The 22,500-nt window shown below is 41.0% G+C and overlaps 2 protein-coding genes across 2 annotated transcripts in view; both read right to left on the reverse strand.

The window, feature by feature from the left end:
- LOC306786286 (MAGUK p55 subfamily member 2-like) overlaps positions 1 to 16,248 on the reverse strand; it is a gene marked incomplete at its 3' end in the record, with an annotated part of 32,107 nt that extends 15,859 nt beyond the window's left edge. The window contains exons 1-2 of the mRNA XM_079281014.1: positions 16,223 to 16,248; positions 12,697 to 12,745 (exon numbers count right to left, since the gene is read on the reverse strand). Of these exons, the coding sequence (XP_079137140.1) occupies positions 12,697 to 12,727 (31 nt within the window). The 5' untranslated portion in view covers positions 12,728 to 12,745; positions 16,223 to 16,248. The remainder of the gene's footprint in view (positions 1 to 12,696; positions 12,746 to 16,222) is intronic.
- A 1,787-nt stretch (positions 16,249 to 18,035) lies between these two features.
- The window catches only part of pyya (peptide YYa), a gene marked incomplete at both ends in the record, with an annotated part of 7,610 nt that continues 3,145 nt past the window's right edge, over positions 18,036 to 22,500 (reverse strand). Inside the window, 2 exons of the mRNA XM_079282115.1 lie at positions 18,036 to 18,060; positions 18,174 to 18,254. Coding sequence (XP_079138241.1) covers positions 18,036 to 18,060; positions 18,174 to 18,254 — 106 coding nt within the window. The remainder of the gene's footprint in view (positions 18,061 to 18,173; positions 18,255 to 22,500) is intronic.

Raw genomic sequence — 22,500 nt, forward strand, 5'->3', positions numbered from 1 at the left:
GTGACTGTGTGTTTAAGTATCTCATAATTATGACTTTCTATCTCAGAATTATCACTTTCTATCATAGTTATGACTTTCTGTCTCATAACTTCGACTTTCTATCTCATAATTTCGACTACGGGGATATTTTTATGATCAAGTCTAACATTTAATAATTAAAAAAAAAGTTGAATTCAAATTTTTTTTGCTGGCGGATTCGCGGGCCACATAAAATGACGTGGCGGGCCTTGAGTTTGAGACCCCTGCTCTAGGGGATACACGTAGTCACCAAGTTTCATACATGTTGGTGAAATGCAGAGCTGGGGCTGCTCCACATTGATGTATGCTCAAGCTACAAGTAGCATCATGCATATGTAATTTTTTGCAGATTGAATCATGTACCTTGGAGTTATAACACACAGTGGTGTATAAAGTACTCAAAAGCCATACTTGAGTAAAAGTAAAGACACCTTACTGGAAAACTACTCCAGTAAAAGTAAAAAGTCACCTTTTAGAATACTACTTGAGTAAAAGTCTTAAAGTATCTGATATTTATTGTACTTAAGTATCAAAAGCAATTTTATGACATTAAATGTACTTAAGTATTGAAAGTAAAAGTACAAGAAAATGCTGTTAATAAAAAAGCAAAGGGTCAGAATTTTGAGAATTATGAAGTTTATTCTTTTAAGTGCTGTGGCACCATGACCAAGGACATGGAGCTGTGTTGAAAATAATTGGGTTGGCTGTGATCCATCCAGGAGCAACAATGTTCAACATAATATATTGTACATAAGTATACTTTTGCATCTTCTATGAACTTATCATCATAATTCTCTGAAAAGCAATATGACACTATGAAGGAGTTGTAAGGGTGCATTTATAAGTCTGCTCATTCCGACGAGAGGATGTAGAGGACAAATGCATAATATTGTGTTCAGCAAAACATATCCACTTGATGCATCAGGTCAGTGTTTAGAGAAAGGACACCTGCCTTGTAAACTCCTGTGGGCCTGATTTGAACACAATAGACAAAGGTTTTGCTCAAGATGAATCTGCAATTGGACGACTGCTACCATCATAACTCCATCTGATCATCCACAACATGACTCAAATATCAAAATTGATCTTAAATATGAGGTTTAAAATGTAGCATTCTGGTGTATTCTGAGAAGAAAATTAAGTGATGAGACATTTACTTTAAGCAAAAAACTAATATATTATTCAGTCATTAATCAGTATTTCTGCTCTATTATTAATATTAACCTTTATTTAGACGAAATCAATAGAGACCGAGGTCTCATTTTCAAAAGTTTTGGTCAAATAAAAACAAAGACAGCAAGAGTAGCGAGAACCATCGCCTGTACAAAGAAAGTGATTTGTTTTCATTGAACCCTGTTACTGTACGGCTTAATATTAACTTCTACTGTTACTGTACATTTGTTAGAATTGTGGCCTATCTTATATTTGCAATTAATATGCATTCAATCCAGTTCAATTATTTAAATTAACCCACTGAAATGAAGATACAGGCACCTTAACCCTCTCATTACTTCAGGGTTCTTTGGAGCAACGTGGGACTGTTGGGACTGTTGGTCCACTGGCTGTGGTCATTACAGTGAACAGTGTGTACAGTGTGATGAGAGGACATGTGAGCCCTTGTTGCTGTAGTTCATCTCCTTGGAGCAGAGGCTGCATTTAGCATACCCTGCCTTATCAATGTATTTAAAACACTGTGACAGTAGGAAGCTGTACTCACGTCTGTTTAGACCTCCACCTTTATCCAGGCCCAGCTCCAGCTTTATCCAGGCCTAGCTCCACTCACAGCTCAGCCCTGCGTCAAGCTGCGCTACAGACAGCCTCCTCTCCCTGAAGCTCTTTGACCTCATCATCTCATCAGTATCTGGGCCTCATGTTTCGTTATCATGAAAGTTATTCTGACCACGAAGTCGCCTCATTCTACTTTGAGTTAAAACAAACAACCTGCAACCAGATGCGCCGGTGTTCCGGTTTAACGTTAACGACTGACCGCATGAACTGAACCGGAACACGGGGGGCTGCATGTTTCATCACGTTACGTTTTTTCTTTCTAAATCGCGATTATGACGAACGTTAGCAGTCGACAAAGTTCCGCATGCAGTGGACGTTAACTTAACCCAGCAACAAAGATGTTTTATTGTGAAGATCACGACATCACATTTTCTCCTCGTCTCACTCCAATCTGAGAAACGCCAGCTGGCCAGTTGACACATTGTAGCATATAGCATCCTGGGCATCACTGGGAATCAAAACACCGCGGCTTTGAGAGCATTTGTTTGCAATTGTGCATTAACGTGATTAACCAAGGATTTAACTTGCAAGCTAGGACCACTGATTCGCCAAACCTGCTTGCTTGCAGTCTGTGTTCCACCACAGTCCCCGACGTTGGTCTCATGATTCATTTTTTTTCGAAAGATAGATTTGATTTTGTAGCGAGTAACGAAGGTTTCAGGGGAAATGTAGTGAAATAAAAGTATCAGTTTTCTTTGCAAAATGTAGTAAAGTAAAAGTAAAAGTCAACAGAAATATAAGTAGTAAAGTAAAGTACAGATACCCAAAAAAACGACTTAAGTACAGTGACGAAGTAGTTCTACTTCGTGACTATACACTACTGATAACAACTTTATTGTTCATGCCGAATGAGACAAAATGGCCGCCACACCACGTGAAGGTTCTTCCATGAAAACTCACGAATTTAATAACTTTTCATCACAAAGGTCTGAAGAGCATCCTGACCAAATTTGAGGTTGATCCAAATCATTTTGGAGGAGGAGTTCGTTAAAGTACAAAGGCTGAAAACCGCAAAAAGTGACAAAAACAAAAATTACAAAATGACAAGTTTACTGTAGTGCCCCCTAGTGGGTGAATTAAATTAAAATGTCAGGGTATGTTACAGGATGCGATGTGCACATATGTGGAAATGTGGTGATTTTAGGACAAACGGTTGAGAAGTTATGTGTATTGATACATAGGCCATGCCCCTAAGAAGTTTATTGGTCCATATCTTGTAAACGCAAAGAGATATCAAAAGGCTTTTGATAACTTTTGATGATGTAGATCAGGGATTCCCAAAGTGAGCTGCCTCTATTTTTACCAAGGGGCCGCATGAGAAACAGGGACTGTTGTGGAGGGCCAGACCAAGAGACTGAACTCAATCCTGCTCAATATTATTCTTGGAACTAGTATATTTGCTTACGTACTGTACTTATGTACAAATTCAAGGTACTTTACTTGAGTATTTCTATTTTATTCAACTTTGTACTTCCACTCCACTCAGTGGCGGGCCGTGCATTTTATACCTGGGCCTTCACTGCTGTCCTGCACCTTATAACCACAGTGTGGCACCACAGCTCTTTTTTAAGGCTGTAACTTTGTACATCTTCATATTAAACCGTTCGGTACAAGTCATTTGAATAACGCTCGAGCATTTAGAGAATGCAAAAGCCTAAATTCAGGAAAATATAATGTTCTCAGCTGGTCTGGCTGTGGGATCCACAGTCATTCCTTAAAGACAAGCCGCGACCCAAAGAGAGTGACATTTTACTTTCACAACATGAACGTTGAACGCACCTCTCTGCAGTGTCTTTCCTCCTCTCAGCACCTTGTGTCATGGTGCAGCTCAACTCAGTCAGAATGCATTTTGATTGGTTGACCTAAATCTCGTGATGTGATTCACTACCCATCAGCCTCAGCTGGGCTGTTCAATTTCGTGATAGTCACATGCTCGCCCACTGACCAATCACAGCACACTGCACCTCGCGGGAAAGCTACAGATGAACACTGAGCTGCACGTAATGCTGACGTCATTATAGGCGGCTAGCGGCCGCTGACACGTCAAAGAATACGCCCAACATGTCAAACTAAAGATCTGATTGGTTGAACATGTTGGGGTCTGACCATATGGCTTAAACATGTGCTGTGAACAAAGAGAATCAGGCCTTCACTTTTCAAGCAAAGGTTTCATCCTGATTTGTAGTTTGATAAGAGCAAAGGAATGTCACACTAGGGTGTAAATTCCCCCCCCCAAAAAACCATGGTCACCTGAATGCACCGCTGCAATCTCATTGGCCGAGAGCCAAGAGACCCCAGGACCCCTGTGGTTCAACCACTGTTCTACAAAACTACCTGCAGCCCCCACCTCAACGCTTTTTCCCTTCGACCTCCGTCGAACAGGGAGCACACAACGCTCTCTTCGCCCGGACCTTCGTCCTGGACACATGAAGACACATCGGCCTCTCCTCCCCCCGCCAGCGCGACGCTGGCCACGAGGAAGCAACGGCCCTCAAACCCTCATCAAACCCTGTCAGGTCACAAAGCCATTTCGCTGGACGAAACAGCCGTGTTCCATGCCGAGTAAAGGCCCACTCCGCCCACGAGACGAATCCGCATCCGCGATCCGTTCTCCGCTTTTTGCTCCTTTTTCTTTTTGTGCACACTTCGGCAGGAAGACGTCTAATCCTCTCCTGACCGATGATTACCGGGAGACGTACGGACCACGTCGTCTCAGCCGAAGTTAAACTGTCCTCCCTGCAGCGAGGATAGATCACGTCTGCGTTTCGCTCCAGAGCGAGCTCACGCCACGACGGCACAGCGCCCGCTGCAAAGCCGCGCCGACAAGCAAGCTCCCCCTGCTCCCCCTTCCTGACGGCGAAAAGGACCACTTTGCCACGAACACTTCAACGTTGCAACGAAGCATCGACAAGTAAGATTCTTGGTATCTGGGCATAGTTTAGCTTAAATTAACGTAAATTTAATTCAGGCCATTCATTTATATGTTGATATTCCCGTGTTTTTGTGTGTTTAAGTTACTGTCGCGTGATATTGAGATATTGCGCAACTCCTTCCGGAGCAGAGAAGCTCCGCTGCATTGTGTATGAACTGCTATGACTGTTTGCTTGGGATTTATTTGATTTATTTTCATTTGTTTTATTACACTTCGTGTGGTATTCTCTCCTCATTAAATCAGCTCTGTGAGTGAAGTGTGGAATCTCGGCTATCGTACATAACTGCTGGCAGTTCTACCGACAACGGCACGTTGTGTACGATACGGCCAGCGATCCCCATTCTCACTCCAACGCGGACCGCACGCGGAAGTTTGATTCATGACCCCCACCTTTGCTCTCTTTCTTATCTCTGCCCCTGGGGAAACCCCGTTCAAACGATCGCCTCACAACACGTGTGCATCGGCACACGTGATTACATACAGCAGTCTCACCGCCATTTTGTCCGAGTCACTCGACTCCGCCATCTGGTGGTAGTTTAGCTGTAGTATCTTAAGGCCCCTCCCCTTTTGGCCCGCGTCACTCGACGCCGCCATCTTTGTAGTCTTTAGCAATAGCTTGTAAGACTCTCCTTCCTTTTCACCCACAGACCCACACACACCCACACACACACACACACACACACACACAGACATACACCCTCATCCATTTTATTCATTCTTTAGTTTAGGCATATACAATTGTATGATAACGTTTGTTGGTTGCAATATTAATTGATTTGATCATTTATTATTTTGATTTAATAAACTCTGTTATACTTTAAGGAGCAGTCGTCTGTGATTACTTGTGCATATGTATTTGATGAACCTGTATGTAGTAGCCTGTGCTCGAACTTAAAACCTTCACTGTCACTGAATGTATAGTCATACGCAGACTATTGACATTATGAGTGACTACTAATTATGAGACTTAGTTTTATCGTTTGGTTATTGGTCCCTGTTCGCAGGGTGGTGCCCCATTGTTATTAATAATCATTAATAATTGTTACATACATCAATAATTCTATTGATGTCAAGAATTCAGTTTCTTAAATGCTGATAACCCAAACACGCTCCTTTAGATCCCAACAAACACTATGACAATCAACAATATCGTCCCCATGTACTTTAATCTGCACTGGCGGCAGAGCCGAGTCTGCAGGCATCTGGCATAGACACACATAGGTGAGATGTGAGAGCAACTGAGGAAGACAGTCGCTGTGCAATGAGAAAATAAGATAATGGGAAAAATATTTTTAGAAATTATAATACATGTAGTGCATTTAAGAAAAAATATCAAATTATAAAATAAATTTTTTTTTTCTTTTTCTTTAAAAAAAATATATAAATAGCTTTGTGATTCTGTTTAGGCCAGCAGAGAAGGCCTTGCAGGCCCTGACGGCCCGCCACTGACTCCACTACATCTCAGAGGGAAATATTGTACTTTTTACTCCACTACATTTGTCTAACAGCTTTAGTTACTTTGCACATTATAATTTTTCAAACCTTTCCTAACTACCCAAACTGAACAACAGAGTATAAAAGAGTTAAAATGAGCTCCACCTAAAACACCTGCAGCAGGAATAATGATCCAAACAACATATACATATGTAATATCCATGTAAAACACTGTGACAGGGATCATGTTTTTGCAAAATTAGTACTTTTATGACTAACTATTACAATACAAATTACCTAATTTTCTGTTTTTCAGTTCAGTGTGAGAAATCTAGTCTTTGAACACGTGCACTGAAGTCAGGCTGAATGTGTGAGGTGAGATGTGAAGGACAGCTGACATCAGTGAGAGAGGATCTGGATCTGGATTTGTTAAACTTCATCACGGAAAATGTTTGTTCACAGATGTAGGTAGATCCAAAGAGAACCAACATCTTCTGAGCATGCCTCCTCATGTGTGGAAAGTTCTCCTCTTTGAAAGAAGAATACAAATCCAGCAGTGATACTGACTTAAAGTGCTCTGCCAGTACTGCATCAGACTGCAGTTCAATGACTTGGAGCTGAACATCACTGGGAGCATTATCCACACTGCACGTGAAGGGAGAAGAAATCATGTTTCACTCTCAACTGTTTTGAAGTCTTGAAATTGCAAAGCAAAGGTACTAGCACAGCCTCAGACGTCCGTACCCGCTCTGCATCAGACAATTTTTCGTATTTCTCCGCGTGTTTCCTCTCGTAATGATGATTCAAATTGTAATCCTTCAACACTGCGACTTGTTCTCCACAAACGAAGCACACGGCTTTACCTTTGACTTCAGTACAGAAATACTTAAAGTCCATGTTTTGTTAAAAACTCTACACTCTGTCAGTCTTTCATTTTTTAACACAGGCTGACATTTCTGAGCGCTAACAGCTAACTCACATCTCCCATAAGCTCAGTTCGCCAACACATTGCAGTGATGCTGCTGCTCGCACATACGTTCACTAACATACGTAAATTGAGAAGAAAAAAACAACAAAAGTCGCCTTCAAAATAAAAGTAATGCAGCTATATTCTGTGCATGATGTAGGCTACACGTATTCCCAATGACCTCGCGCGGGCCGCACGGCAACAGCTCGCGGGCCGGATGTGGCCCAGGTCTGCTCTAGGGGGTCTCATTGGTCCGATTTTTATGCGGCTATAAATAGGCTCTGTTGCTTTTTTTTTTTAAGGTGTCGGGGATTGGGGGTGCGTGAACCCGGTCGGGATGTAGAAGGGGGTGTGTGGCCTAAAAAGTTTGGGAACCGCTGATGTAGATCCAATAATGATCCAGAGAAAATTTGGGAGCAATCGAACGCAGCGTGTAGGAGTACCGTACGTTTCGGGCTATAAGTCGCACCGGTATATAGGCCCCACCCGCTAATTTTGAGAAGAAAACGGAATATTTCCTTATATAAGCCACATCGGACTATAAGCCGAAATGCTACCCGCGATTAGCATTCGCGATTAGCTATTAGCATAAGCGATTAGCATTCGAGAATGTAATATATCTTTGTATCCACCTTTGTAACGTATATCTTTTCATGCTTCATACAGACATACCTACCGGTTCATGATGTGGTGTGTTCAGGGACCCAAATGCAGACTCAGGACAGCAGAGTTATATTGCAAACCAAGATGACGCACACAAAAAAACTCTTGAACAAGGGAAAAAACGGTAATAAGTCAACTAGGAGGCGTCTCCACGCGCTCCGCACAGGTCCAAGCCGGGAAGTGGCTTACGGTACCGGTAATCCCTCTGATCCGAGCCGGAAAGTGGCTGGATCGACACAGGATCGCTGTTGATCGCTATCGCCATCGTCCTCCTGTGCACTAAAACCATTGAAGTCCTCTTCTTCAGTGTCGGAATTAAACAGCCTCAGAATTGCTTCGTTGCACTCAGTCCGTCTTTCGTCTGCACCCTCAGTGTCACTTTGCTCCCGAGGCAAATCCGCCCCTGAGCTTGCGCTGTCCTCCTCATCTCGCAGCAGTCCAGCCTTTCGGAACCTGTTGATGATGGTGGATTCTTTCACACTGCTCCACGCTGTTAGGATCCACTGGCAAACTTGAGAAAAGTTGCTCTTCTCATGCGGCCAGTTTTTGTGAAGGATTTCTCTCCGTTCGTCATCAAAGCCTCCCACTGAACTCGGAGTGCCACCTTAAATGAACAGTTCACACTAATGTCGAGGGGCTGCAAATACTTTGTTGTGCCCCCAGGAATCACAGCTGGAATAGAGTTTGTCGTCTTGATGGCTGCTTTAACAGAATCTGTTATGTGGGCTCTCATGCTGTCCAAAACTAGCAATGCCTTTTTTCTGTGAAAAAATCCCCCTGTTCGCTTCGCGTAGCATTCCTTCAGCCATTCCTTCATTACGCTTTCTATCATCCACCCTTTCTTGTTCACTTTCATGGCGATTCCTTTCGGGAATTTTTCTTTCGGCATTGTCATCAGCTCGTAGCTCTGAATAGCATTTACAGCTAACTGGCTTGGCCAGTTGCTGCTAGCACAACAGCTATTCAGAGCTATGAGCAACAGTTATTGCCTCATTGCTTTTCGTTTGGTAGCCTTGAGAGACCTTAGTCTATAATGTAAGTATGTCTGCATGAAAAGATGTACGAAGATATATTATATATTCGCTAATGCTAATCGCGGTTAGCATTTCCCCATTGGCGGTTAGGGGGTTTCTGGGGCTGGCGGGTTATTACAGGTGGTTCATCCACAACTTCGCAGATCTGACCAGCCCCTTGACCGACCTGACCCGGAAAGGTGCCTCAGATCCGGTCCAGTGGTCGGAGCAGTGCCAGTTGGCGTTTGAGCAGGTAAAACAAGCCCTCTGTGGGGAACCACTCCTTCATACACCTAACTTCTCTTTTCCCTTTACTCTGCAGACTGACGCATCGAACAGAGGGCTGGGGGCTGTTTTGTCCCAGCAGGTAGAGAGGGTTGACCGCCCGGTTCTCTACATCAGCCGGAAGCTATCCGAGAGGGAGACCAGGTACAGCACGGTGGAAAAGGAGTGCCTGGCCATCCGGTGGGCGGTCGACTCCCTGCGCTACTACCTCCTGGGACGCTCTTTCACCCTCTGTTCGGACCACGCCCCGCTCCAGTGGCTCCACCGCATGAAGGATACTAACGCCCGGATCACTCGGTGGTATCTGGCTTTGCAGCCTTTTAACTTCAAGGTGGTCCATAGGCCAGGGGCGCAGATGGTCGTGGCCGACTTCCTCTCTCGCCCTCAAGGGGGGGGGGGGGGGGGGGGAGTAGGTCAGGCCGGATGGCTCCCCGGCCTAAGTCGGGCGGTGGGGGTATGTGGTGGCGGGCGTGGGTGGCTCAGCTGTGGCGGGGGCGGAGTGTGGGAGTGGTTCGGGGAACGGTGCCGGGAAGGGACTTAATTAGGCGCAACTGAAACGGATCCTGATTGTCTCACTCTCAGCTGTATTTAATCCCACAGTAGCGACGGAGGCGAGGGGCAGCTCGGGACAAGCGACAGTGTTATGCTGAGACGGACAGGACGGGAGAGGACGGAAAACTCCCGCGGCGTGTGCTCGGAGGCAAGGCAGGAGAGCACACTGCCAAGCCCAGTCAGAGTGTCCGACAATAAAGAGCATTTGAAACAGTCATTCAACCGTGTGTTGGCGTCATTGTGCTCCCCAGACCCACCGGGTAGCAGAGAACCTGTTACAATAAGCTTCTGCATTTTCCAAATGCTCTAGTACTACTCAAAAGTATTGTAACTCTCGTACTGAACGGTACGTATGTACATTTAACACGTACATAGTTACAGCCTTAGAAACTAATAGTAACTGTGGCACCATCATGTGGTTATAAGGTGGTATTTCAGCTGCAGAACAGTGAAGGCCTAGGTATAAAATGCACTGCCCGCCACTGTCAGGCAACAACAGTCAGTTTGTTGGCATGCTAACTTTATGTTCAAGGGCTGTACCGAATATAATATTTCTTTACATTCATAGCTTTTATTGAGGTTTTCGAATGAAGATTTGATTGTCTTTCATCATATTTTATGATGTCAACAACCTTAAAAAATAAGTAAAATAGGATTTTGAGTTATTGCGGTTATGAGTTATATAATTTATGGTGCTATTCGATTGGTGCAAGAATGTCCGTTACTACTCGCCTCTCTTCAAATTCTGACCTTAGTGAAACGGTTGTTTTTGAAAGGCTAAACACACACACATATGGAATAAAACATTATTTCGTGAGATAAAAACTTGATATAAATTTAGGATACGATTACCTTTTTTCCCCATTCAATTTTGACTTTTGGACTAAGGACTGAGACAATTGAGAATGACAAGATTATGAATGAAGCTTCAAAGCTGTGAACTATTGGGTACAGCCCTAGGTCAATGTTCCACTGCTTTGCTTATTGCTTCAGCAGAATGCCTCTCCTCTGTCTTCATAACAGTTGATGTGTTCCCAATGCTGCTTGCTGATGTATGTAAGAAATTTGAGTGTAGAACTGTGTGTTTAGAAGCTATAATAAGTGTTTAATGATTCATATTTAAGAATTCATAATTAGTCATAATCATAAGTGTTTTGGATGAAGCTTTTGCCAAAAGTTGCAAAGTCTTATCTTTTATATGGAATGTTTATCATAGAAGGGTTAAGCCATAACAGACATTGAATGTATTCAGACCGTAGGGACAGAGAGAGACTTTTAGACAGTCGATTACAGAGGGCACCTGGTTCCTGGAAGCCAATAGGAATTGAGATAGACAAAATGGGAGGGGTTTCAAACTGGATGTGGGAGGTTTCATTTTAAGTCTTTTTTCTTGTCTTGGTGTGGCTCTCAGCGGACAGACATGTTTTTACGGGCTGAAGAGCTAAAGATGAGTTTTTTTGCACGCGGGGTTTTTCTTTTGTTTCATATTCCATAGAAGTAGTGTACTTCACTGTATAATTGTATTTGCTTCAGTAGGATTCAATTCCTTTTAATTGTAAACCAGTTTTCGTAGATTTATTATCGCAGCGTCTCTACTGTAAACAGCAGCTAGACCACGCGCTCTGGCCTCCTCTCTGTGGGGTAAAATCCAGCCCCCCACAGTCGCTGTTAGACATTGTCATCATAGGAGGGATCATCATTGTGATCAGCTCTTTTATCATATATCTTACCCATATGTATGTATAATGTATATATATATATATATATATATATATATATATATATATATATATATATATATATATATATATATATATATATATTAGTGCTGGGCAACGATTAAAATATTTAATCACGATTAATCGCATGGATTTTTTGCGATTAATCACATTGGTATGGCAAAGTTCAATGATGAATTCAAAAATAGTGTATTGCGCACTTTTATTTTAAAAGTACTGCTATATGAACAAAAGGGCAATAACATTTGGTTCACGAGATGCAGGTAGCATGTTTCATACTTAATGTGAATATAATTCATACTTTGCTGGCATCTTATTCTGAAAACCGGATGTTCGTCTGAAGAAACCGGATGTTGTCTCACGTTAATGTTTCCGCTAACTTTCAAAGTCCTTCGCTCGCTCCCGATCTGTGCCGTTTAAATGCGTTTACCATGAATTTCAGCATATAGGTGCACTAACATGCAAGTGTCAGCTGAGTTGACCACGGAGATCGGAGTGTCTGCTGACTTTACCGCAGCGATGTACAGTAGTCTCCAGGGAGAGCAGCGGAAGTCGCCTTTTCTCTACGGCAACCCTGAAGGGACATCATATCTCGAATACAAAACGATAAACATGAGACAGTCTGACTATAGGATGTTTGCTGGCTTTTGTCCCACTGTTTTTTTTTTTTTTAAATGCGTTAACGCACGATCAAATAATTGTCGGCGTTAATTAAGGAATGCGTGAACGCAAAATTAAAATGTTAACTTGCCCAGCACTAATATATATATATATATATATATATATATATATATATATATTATACACATCTCAGTGTTTCCTATTAATGAACTAGACAGCATTTCCTCTGCGGCTCTAGTTCCGCATGGACGGAGAAAGTGGCCTGCGCACCCCCATGTCAGCTTTACGGCACCCCTTGCCCAGACTGCTGGGATTGATGGAGCCCCGTTTCCCAGCACGACTGTTGCTGTCATCAACATTCATATTTACACAACCAATATGCTAATAATTAAATGATTTACTCGAGCACAGTGTAAAAATACTTTTCTTACAAATAAAAGTCCTCCATTACAAATGTTACATGACTAAAAGCCCAATAATATTAGCATCAAACATAGATTAAGTTTCAGAGAGAAACCCTACTCTCATCATTTAAGTAAAAGATGACTTTTGAACTAGTCAGATATTCTTGTTCCTGTTTTACCCATTGAACAGTCCTTTGGTAAATTGGATGTGAGGTCGGGGGTACAAACAAAGAACACATTGGTCATAGGACATAATGAGGAGGAAGATGTCTGATCTCACCAGGCTCTTTCCTGGTGGAGGCAACAGGCATGGTAAAGCTCCAGTCAATCTGAGAAAGAAAGGAAAAATAAAGAGTGAGAGAGGGGATAAAATAGTCCATCTATTACAGTAAATTAAGTGTTTAGTTTTAGCAGCGTAACCCTCACACTGCTCCAGTACAGCTATAGCACAGTGAAACAAATAAAACCTCCACTGTTTTACCACAGTTAAGGGAGAGGTTTGTTCATAGTTAAAGGAATGGTTCAACAGTCAACACCACTATCATGCATGTCCTGTGAAGATAAAGCTGCAGCCAGCAACCAGCAGCAGTATATGTGTTGTTGCAGTTTGTACAACTGTGTACAGCAGTTGTATGTAAAATCCTCCTTTTCCCACCACAACATGGGACAATAAATACATACGTACTGCAGGCAGTGATGCCAGCAAAGGAGGGCGGAGCCCCAGCAAATGTTCTGAAATTGAGCATTCATACTGAAAGAGCAAGAGAGAGAGAGAGAGATGTGAAGAGAGGGGAGGGGAATGTGGGCGTAACTAATCTATACATCGCCATGACAACAGACACAATATAATTGCAATTTGGGGAAAGAACAAAGGGGGAATACCAACCATTCAACTCTATGAAATCTCTTCCACTTGTAAAGCTTTAACACAATCTATCTAACTGTCTGTCTATCTAGCTGACAAAGCTGCAGCTACAGCTCGTGGCTGCCATAGAAACCTGCCCTCCTTCAGTTTGGCCTTCACACACACTTCCATTGTTGCTCACGCTAGAGTACACATTACACAACACCCCAGGCAAGAGCACGAGAGTGGAAGAGAAGATGGAGTAAAAAAGAAAACCTGTAAAGACTTTAACACATGAAGAGGATGTAAATCATGATATCTGAAAAATGGCATTAACATCTATCACCCATTATTACTATCACTATTTCTTTCACTGATGACATGCAAGTTGATGACAGCCGGTGTAGTGGGAAATGCTTCAAGATACTACTTCTAGGTACAATAGTTGCAAAAATGTTAGCCATGGATCCATGGATCCAAGAAACTAGAGTTTTCAAAGAGATGCAGCCTGGCATAGGAACACTGTGTGTGTGTGTGTGTGTGTGTGTATATGTATATGTATATGTATATATATATATATATATATATATATATATATACATATATATATATATACAAAATTATAAAATAGCTATAACTTTGTGATTCTGTTTAGGCCAGCAGAGAAGGCCTCGCAGGCCCTGACAGCCCACCACTGATATATATTAGTGCTGGGCAAGTTAACGAGTTAATTTCGCGTTAACGCATTCATTAATTAACGCCGACAATTATTTTATTTTACATTTTTAATTTATTATAATTTTTTATTGAAAGACAAGAGACAATACATATACATAACAACAAGAGGATGACAACAGTGGGATAAAAGCCAGCAAACATCCTATAGTCAGTCATGTTAGTGCACCTATATGCTGAAATTCACGGTAAACGCATTTAAACGGCACAGATCGGGAGCGAGCGAAGGACTTTGAAAGTTAGCGGAAACATTAACGTGAGACAACATCCGGTTTCTTCAGACGAACATCCGGTTTTCAGAATAGCATGCCAACAAAGTTTGAATTATATTCACATTAAGTATAAAACATGCTACCTGCATCTCGTGAACCAAATGTTATTGCCCTTTTGTTCATATAGCAGTACTTTTTAAATAAAAGTGTGCAATACACTACTTTTGAATTCATTATTGAATGTTGCGCATAACAATGTGATTAATCAAAAAATCATGCGATTAATCGCGATTAAAAATTGTAATCATTGCCCAGCACTAATAGAAAAAATATATATATATATATATATATATATATGGCACTAAATAGCGCAAGTTAGACAATATTGTAATTTTCCGGACCTTTGCACGAGGAGATTTTCTCAATCTGGACCTTTTGGAATTTTAATAGAATATCCCTGCTCTAGACCTTTATATATTGCTTTCTTTACCACTTTTGGAATCAAAGGAAAGTTAATTACCAGCGCACCACCTTTACTTTTTCTGTTACTACAATTGCTACACCGGCCTCCTGTCATGTGCTAGAAGGGAACGAACACTGGTGCTGGTCGGTGGAGCAAGTTACGGTGAGTGGCACAGGTAGCTGCCGCATATGACCGCAGCATGCTACTACAATAGCCAACAGCAATACCATTGACAATCAACAACGTTATAGACCATGGAAAGAAAGCAAGGGCGAACCTAATAAGCCTTGAAATGCCAGGTTAAAGAGTACCCGCCCGTTAGGGACACTTTAAAAAGTAAATCAAAGGCAACGAGGCATTGGTTAAAACCACATCTAGCATTCTATTGGTTGGGGAACTTTGACATGAGTTATTGAAGAAAAACACCAAGAGCAGAAGAGAAATCTGAGAGCAGATGTTTCACCAGAACACAGAAGCAGCCTGACCGGAGGAGAAGGGTTGAAGCTGGAGCACAGGAAATCTGTGCAAGCAGCATGTTTCCCTCTTCTTTTCCTTCTTCTCTTTTCATCCTCACCTCCATTACTCTCTAATTTATTCCACCTCCTCCATCACTGCCCCTCCTCCCTCACCATCATCCATCTGCTCACATGCTCCAATATGTAAAGAGACACACACACACATACACACAACCCATTACCTACATTGTACATCTTGCAGTGTCTCACAAACAAATAATATGGTAGCAACTGTGTAGTTGCCATCAATGCGTGGAAACTATTTGTTTTAAATAAAAGATACAATGACCCCCCAACCCATATTTTCTCACCTTTTTATCCCATAATATTCGATATGTAATAGGTAGAGTGTTTGTGTCTGAGTGGGTAGATGGCATCAAGAGCGTGGACATAGATACATATATATATATATATACATACATATATATACATATATATATTCACATATATACACATATACATATATATATATATATATATATATATATATATATATATATATATATATATATATATATACACATATACATATATATATATATATATATATACACACATATATATATATACATATATATACACATATATATATACATATATATATATACATATACATATATACACATATATATATATATATATATTAGTCTCAGGGGTCACATATAACAAAGCATGAGCGCACGCACACACACACACACACACACACACACACACACGCGCGCACACGCACACGCACACACACGCACACGCACACACAAAGGCAGCCCGAATAACAAAATGCTAACAATACACAAGTTAGCTATCTTAATACTGTCTAAATCTCCTAGGGTTCTAATACAAACAGTACCGCTTGCACTATGCACCATTGTCAAGGCAGTCCAGTGTGTAGCGTTAGCTGCTCTCTCACTAACGTTAAACGAGCGTCAGTGGGAGGAGAAAGAATAAAATAAGCACAATGTGCTCCACAATAACAGTAATAGATGTGAATAAAGCCGCCATGTTTGTGTTGGATAAATTGCAGTTCACCTACCTTTTACCTCAATTAGACGAGCTTCCCGCTGAACTGTTAGTGATGTCTCGTGCCCTTCTTGTTGTCGTCTGGCTTTCCCCTAACCATCAAGACATTAAGCCGTCAGTCGCGTAGGACTTCCGAGACAATTTCAGAATAAAACACTTTTGGCAAATATGCCAGTTTATAAAGTTTCATTATAAAACTAAACTTAAACTACTTATTGTTGTCATGAGATGAATCTTGTATGGACATTTAAGACCTTAATCATATGGTAATGGTACTCAAATGGTAATCATATGGAAGTAGGCACTAGGTGGGAGTTACCCATGTTCATATCATCTACATTTTGCAGGCAGATTCAACATGGCTTATTTCCAGTTAAATTCAACAAATTCCTTGGATGTTGGGACCTATCGATGTGGTAGTATTAAAGGAGTATTAAAGGGACAGTGCCTTGTTTTGTTTGTTGTTTTTTCTCCTCATTTAAAAAAAAAAAAAAAAAAAGCCGAACCAAAGCCATAACACAAACTCACAGATTGGACTGGAGCAAATGACAGCTGTGGTCTGATCACCTCGAGAGCACAGTTTTAAAACCGTAATCTGACAAATTGAGATTCGAGGCATTAACATTTCCTCTCATTGAGCAGTTCGATTTCTTTGAGTGGGCCTCAGCCAAAATAATCACTTGTGATAGGTCTGTTGTAAAATAAAAGCCCAAAGATTCTTGAGACATTTTGGGTTAGTAATAACCCTTCATGCCATAAAACAATCCAGATTATTTACTGTGTTTTTTATTCTAGATTTTTCTTGTCACTAAACCCATGAAAGGACCAAAACCTATCAAAGTATTCTACTAACAAGTATTGTGTGTGCATCCAAAGCCTGGATATCTTCTTCCTACAAGAGTGCAATAGAGCTTCATTGTTGTTAAAAATAAATGATTAAAAGCTTGACTCAAACCCATGCACATAGACCGTTCTTCTGCAACAAATAGTCAATAAGGAAACAAATGTGGATTAATCCGCTGTTTAAAAATAGTTCCAGAAAAATGCAGCATTTCCTCCTGTTTAAGTAGATTTTCTAAAAATTGCAGTAACCTGCTGTTTCAGGAAATTCTATAATTCTATATAATGTACAGATATTATTTTTCAAATTACAATTACACTGTATATTGAGAGCTTCATGACTTTAGGAGCCAAGGGGCTTGGAGCTGAATGACACACAGCGGGAGATCAGAAAGTACTGAGAGACGGACTAACACATTGTTGGTTTTGGTCTTTTTGTGGTATTTGTAGAGAACAAAAATATATAAAATTACACCAGCCATATCATTTAATACATGAGTAAGAGTGCCTTTCAAGTTTCAGACTATATAAACTGAGTACAACACAGCATCAGTACATTAATCCCCAAACAAAATTTTGATTCATCAACAAATTTTAATCACACAGAACAGTTTTTAATCATTTATTCTGTTACTTTTTACAGTAGCAACAGTAAAACAATAATTTCCTCCTCTAAAAAGAGTTGGACAGTAGAGGGACATTAATCGATCACGCACACACACAGACACAGGTCCACCTTTGTGATTAGTAGCTCTGATCTCATTTATATATATATATATATATATAATAAATGCTGTACAATTGTGTTGTATTGAGAAAGATGTGAGACTGTGACAAGAGAGACAAAGACAGCTTGTGATCCAGTCAGTGATGGTCTTCAGTTCAGGGTCGGTTTCAGGGGTCAGAGATGAGAGGCACATGTCGGCCCCTCCAGGTGCATTGTGGGATGCACCCAGAGGGAATGCTCCATGAGGAGGGAGAGGGGCGGCGGAGTCACCACATGTAGGAATCGTCGTATCTGTGCAAGAGCACAAGGAAGTATGTGTAAGTGCTTGTATAAATCATGAATATTTATATGGATTCCTTACAGGTCACATGACTCCTTCAGCTTAAGTGTTTGAAGGTCTTGACCTTGATCTCTGGTCTCTGTTGCTGTCGCCACCAAACAGCAGCTCTGCAACCACATCCTCCTGAGTTGAGCGCTTTCCATACCTGGGTAAGGGAAAAGGAGAGCAGTCTTCAGCCAAACTAACGAACTATTGGATAGAAAGCTGAGAAATTTGGTACATATTTCTATTTTGACCAGACGATGAATCCAACTAACTTTGGTGATCCCGTGACTTTTCATCTACAGCCACCAGCAGGTCAGACCTTTTAACTTATCTAGTTAATATCTCAACATCTTTTCGATGGATTGGCATGAAAGTTTGTGCATTCAAGGTTTCAAGAGGATGCATCCTAATGACTTTGGTGATCCTTCTCTTCGTTCACATTTGTGGTTTTGTCTCAACAACCTTTGGATGGATTGTCATGAAATTTGGTAAACACATTCATTGTACCCATTCACGATGAATTTTTGATACCTTCACTTTTCAACTATTGCCACCATCAGGTCAACATTTACATTTCAATTTTATCTTATAGGAACAGTGTGTAACATTTAGCGGGATTAATCCCGCAACTAAAAATCGTTTTGGTTTTGTTCGCTTAGGAAGAGCCTTATATATCTACATAGGGAGCAGGTCCTCTTCCACGGAGTCCGCCATGTTGCACCTTCATGTTTCTAGAGCAGCTCAGAATGGACAAATCAAAACCTAATAATTGGGCCCTGGTACTAAATTATTGAAGACACTGAAGTGAAAATTACTTGAGTTGATGAAAAGTTAGCTCGTAAAAGTAATAAAACAATTGCGAGTAAAAAGCTAATTCTATCAATATATTTGTTCAACAAGTATGAAGATGTTAAACGGAAACGATACCTATTTCAATCGGTTCTGTCCGCAGTCTCATCCACCGCCTCTATGTTTACACAAGCACAGCACACTAGCTTGGCTCATAAGAAGTTTTACAAACAAGCTAAAACAAAAGCTGTCTGTCTGTAGTCCAGCTGTTTATCTTAGTTTGTTCTGGTAAAATGCTCTGCTGGTTGAAACAAAGCAGCCCCTCCTTTGTCCGTGCTCCTGGATGAGGTGATTGTGCTCTTAGTGACAGCTCTTTGAGCTGTCACATGCTGAGTGGTACTCCTCATGACTAATATACTGACATTCATGTGTAAAAACCAGTTGAGTTCCCCTTTAAAGATACCTGTCTTTGGTTCAGATCAATGAAAGCAGCACCCTTTTTCTAAATCAAGACTTCTTTTCCCATAACACATTGCTTCCTGTCTCAAACAGGACACCACTTCTCTGTTTAAAACCTTGGATTTTGGTGATCGCAGTAGCCCACAGTGTGAAACTAAGCGAGTTTAGAGAGATTATATTTTATATTTTGAGTCATTCAAGACAATATGTCTTTATGTCCTCTTTATTGGTTTACCAATCCTCCATTTGATCCTAATGCTTAAATTCCGCAGTCAGATTCCGACTGTGCATGCAAGAGTGTGTGCGTTCAAATGCAGATCTGGATGAGTCTTATCATTCTCACGATAAGGAAACCAAGAGAGCTGCAAATGTAAAACCACAGAGCCGTTTCACACAAAGTTTACTTCCCAATGTGTGTGTGTGCGTGTCTTTGTTTTTGTGTGTGCGTGAAACAGCGCTTTTCAACACAACCCCTGCGACGCCTGCAGTTCCTCTGATTTGCCATTAACCACCTGTTCCACCTCCCACTATGTCCCCAGCACCCAATCTTATGCTTCGTTACACACACAGGAAGGTGTGTGAGTGTTGCCCTGTGGGAAAGCAATCAAACAACTGTGTCTCAGCTGTCGCACAGTGCAACACATCAGGATCTTTCCTCACTGATAATGGCACATCAGCACACATATATCTCCCTGGTCGGTCCTGCTCTTATTTTCTATTTGTCTGAATGTCTTTCTCTCCATTTGACGAGTCAGTTCGACTCTTTTTGTCTTTTCCTCTCTCCAATGCAGTAATTTTTATCATGTTTCTTTTAATAACCTCAGTTTTTACTTCTCCTGTATTACCATTACATCTGAGTCACAAAGCTATTTGAGTTTCCATAAAATAGATAGCCAGCCATCTTTTTCTCAACCATCATTTCTGCTAAATGTATTTAAATCCAAAGCAGTACGTACTTTCAAGAAATTTCCTCTGAAAATCAACAACTGCTTATAAAATGAACTGAAACAAAAAATAATTATTTTTGCTATTTTCTTTACAATTAGTACCTTGTTTCATATAGAAACGACGAGGAAACTATAAATGCCTCAACTATCTTCAGAAAATGAATTATTACAGGAGCAAATACAGGATCAAATCTGATACAATTTGAATTGATTTTAACTGAAACTTGGTTAAATCAAGATAACAGTGCAGCTGTTGTTATTGAATCAACACCTCACAACTTCAGTTTCATGAGTGAAACAAGAGCGCATAAGAAAGGAGGTGGAGTTGCTATTTTATTTAATGATTCTCTTCAATGCAAGCAGATGTCCTTTGGTCATTTTAGTTCTTTTGAATATGTGGCTCTAAATTCCACTCAAGCTTTATTCCTAAACATTTACAGACCGCCTAAATACTGTGCAACCTTCTTTGATGAGTTTACTGAACTGCTGTCTGTAATCTGTATTGATTTTGACTGTGTTGTTATTGTTGGTGATTTTAATATCCATGTTGATAATCCCCAGGACAGAGAGTCTATAGAACTATGTGGTGTCCTTGATAACTATGATCTGACTCAGCATGTGACAGGACCCACCCACAACAGGGGGCACACTCTGGACCTAATCATCACCAAAGGTGTAAACATTTCCAAGGTTGCTGTGACTGATGTTGCACTCTCTGATCATTTCTGTGTTTTCTTTGAGAGTGCAATCTCCTTGCACACAAATGTCCAAACCAAGGTTGTGACAAAGCGTTACATCTCTGAAAACACCAGTGAACTATTTATTCAGAAGTTCTCCTCCACACCAGGCAAGGCAAGGCAAGGCAAGTTTATTTGTATAGCACATTTCAACAACAAGGTAATTCAAAGTGCTTCACATAAAACCAGCCCTCTCTTGCCTCTCAGTCAATGAGCTTGTAGATGGCTTCAATTTTAAAGTTAAAAATATTATTGATGCCATTGCACCCACTAAAGTGAAGGTTGTCTCGGGTAAGCAAAGATCTCCTTGGAGAAATGCTATGCTGGTCAAAATAGAGAAACGAGAGTGTCGGAAAGCTGAGCGCAGGTGGCGAAAAACTAATCTCCAGGTTCACTGTGACATCTATAAAGAGAGACTTCGCAATTATAATTTGGAACTTAGAAATGAAAGGCAGTCATTCTTCTCTGACATCATAACCAAAAACAAGAACAATACACGCGCCTTATTTGCTACCGTCGATAGGCTAACAAACCCTCCAGTGTCGGTAGCTGCTGAGCTTCAATCCACCTGGGCATGCAATCAATTTGCCTCCTTTTTTACTGACAAAATTCAGAAAATTAGACAAGCAGTCAGTGCCTCCACACCAACCACAGGATATGTGTTGTCCCGATCTCTGAATAACATCCATTCAAATATCATGACACAATTTCATTCAATCGACCGTAGAAGCCTAGAAGACATTATACTACATCTGAAGTCATCCTCCTGCTGCTTGGATAGTCTACCAACACACTTTTTCAAAAATATTTCAAACTGCATGACCACTGATCTCTTACAAATTGTAAACACATCCCTTCTCTCAGGTGTCATCCCACAAGCCCTAAAAACTGCAGTTATTAAACCGCTCCTAAAGAAGGCTAGTTTAGACTCCGCAACGACACGGTCGACCATGCCATACTCCTAGAAAGACTAAACATCTGGGTGGGACTCTCTGGCACAGCACTTAACTGGTTTGAATCCTACTTGAAGGGCCGAGAATACTTTGTGTCTGTAGCTGATTACACATCAGAGCTGACTAAAATGACATGTGGTATTCCCCAAGGTTCAATACTGGGGCCTCTTCTGTTCAACATCTACATGCTTCCACTAGCTCAAATTATGCAAAACAACAAAGTGTGTTATCATAATTATGCAGACGACACACAAATCTACATAACTATGTCACCAGGGGACTATAATCCCATACAAGGGCTGGGTAACTGCATTGAACAAATCAACAACTGGATGTGCCAGAATTTTCTTCAATTAAACAAAGATAAAACAGAAGTAATTGTTTTTGGTACCAAGGACGAACAATTGAAAATCACCGCTCAGCTTCAGTCACTGATGTTAAAACCCACAAACCAAGCCAGAAATCTAGGTGTAGTTATGGATTCAGACCTCAACCTGAACAGCCATATCAAGACAATTACA

This window comes from Melanostigma gelatinosum (assembly GCF_949748355.1).
Source record: "Melanostigma gelatinosum genome assembly, chromosome: 13".
Lineage (NCBI taxonomy): Eukaryota > Metazoa > Chordata > Actinopteri > Perciformes > Zoarcidae > Melanostigma > Melanostigma gelatinosum.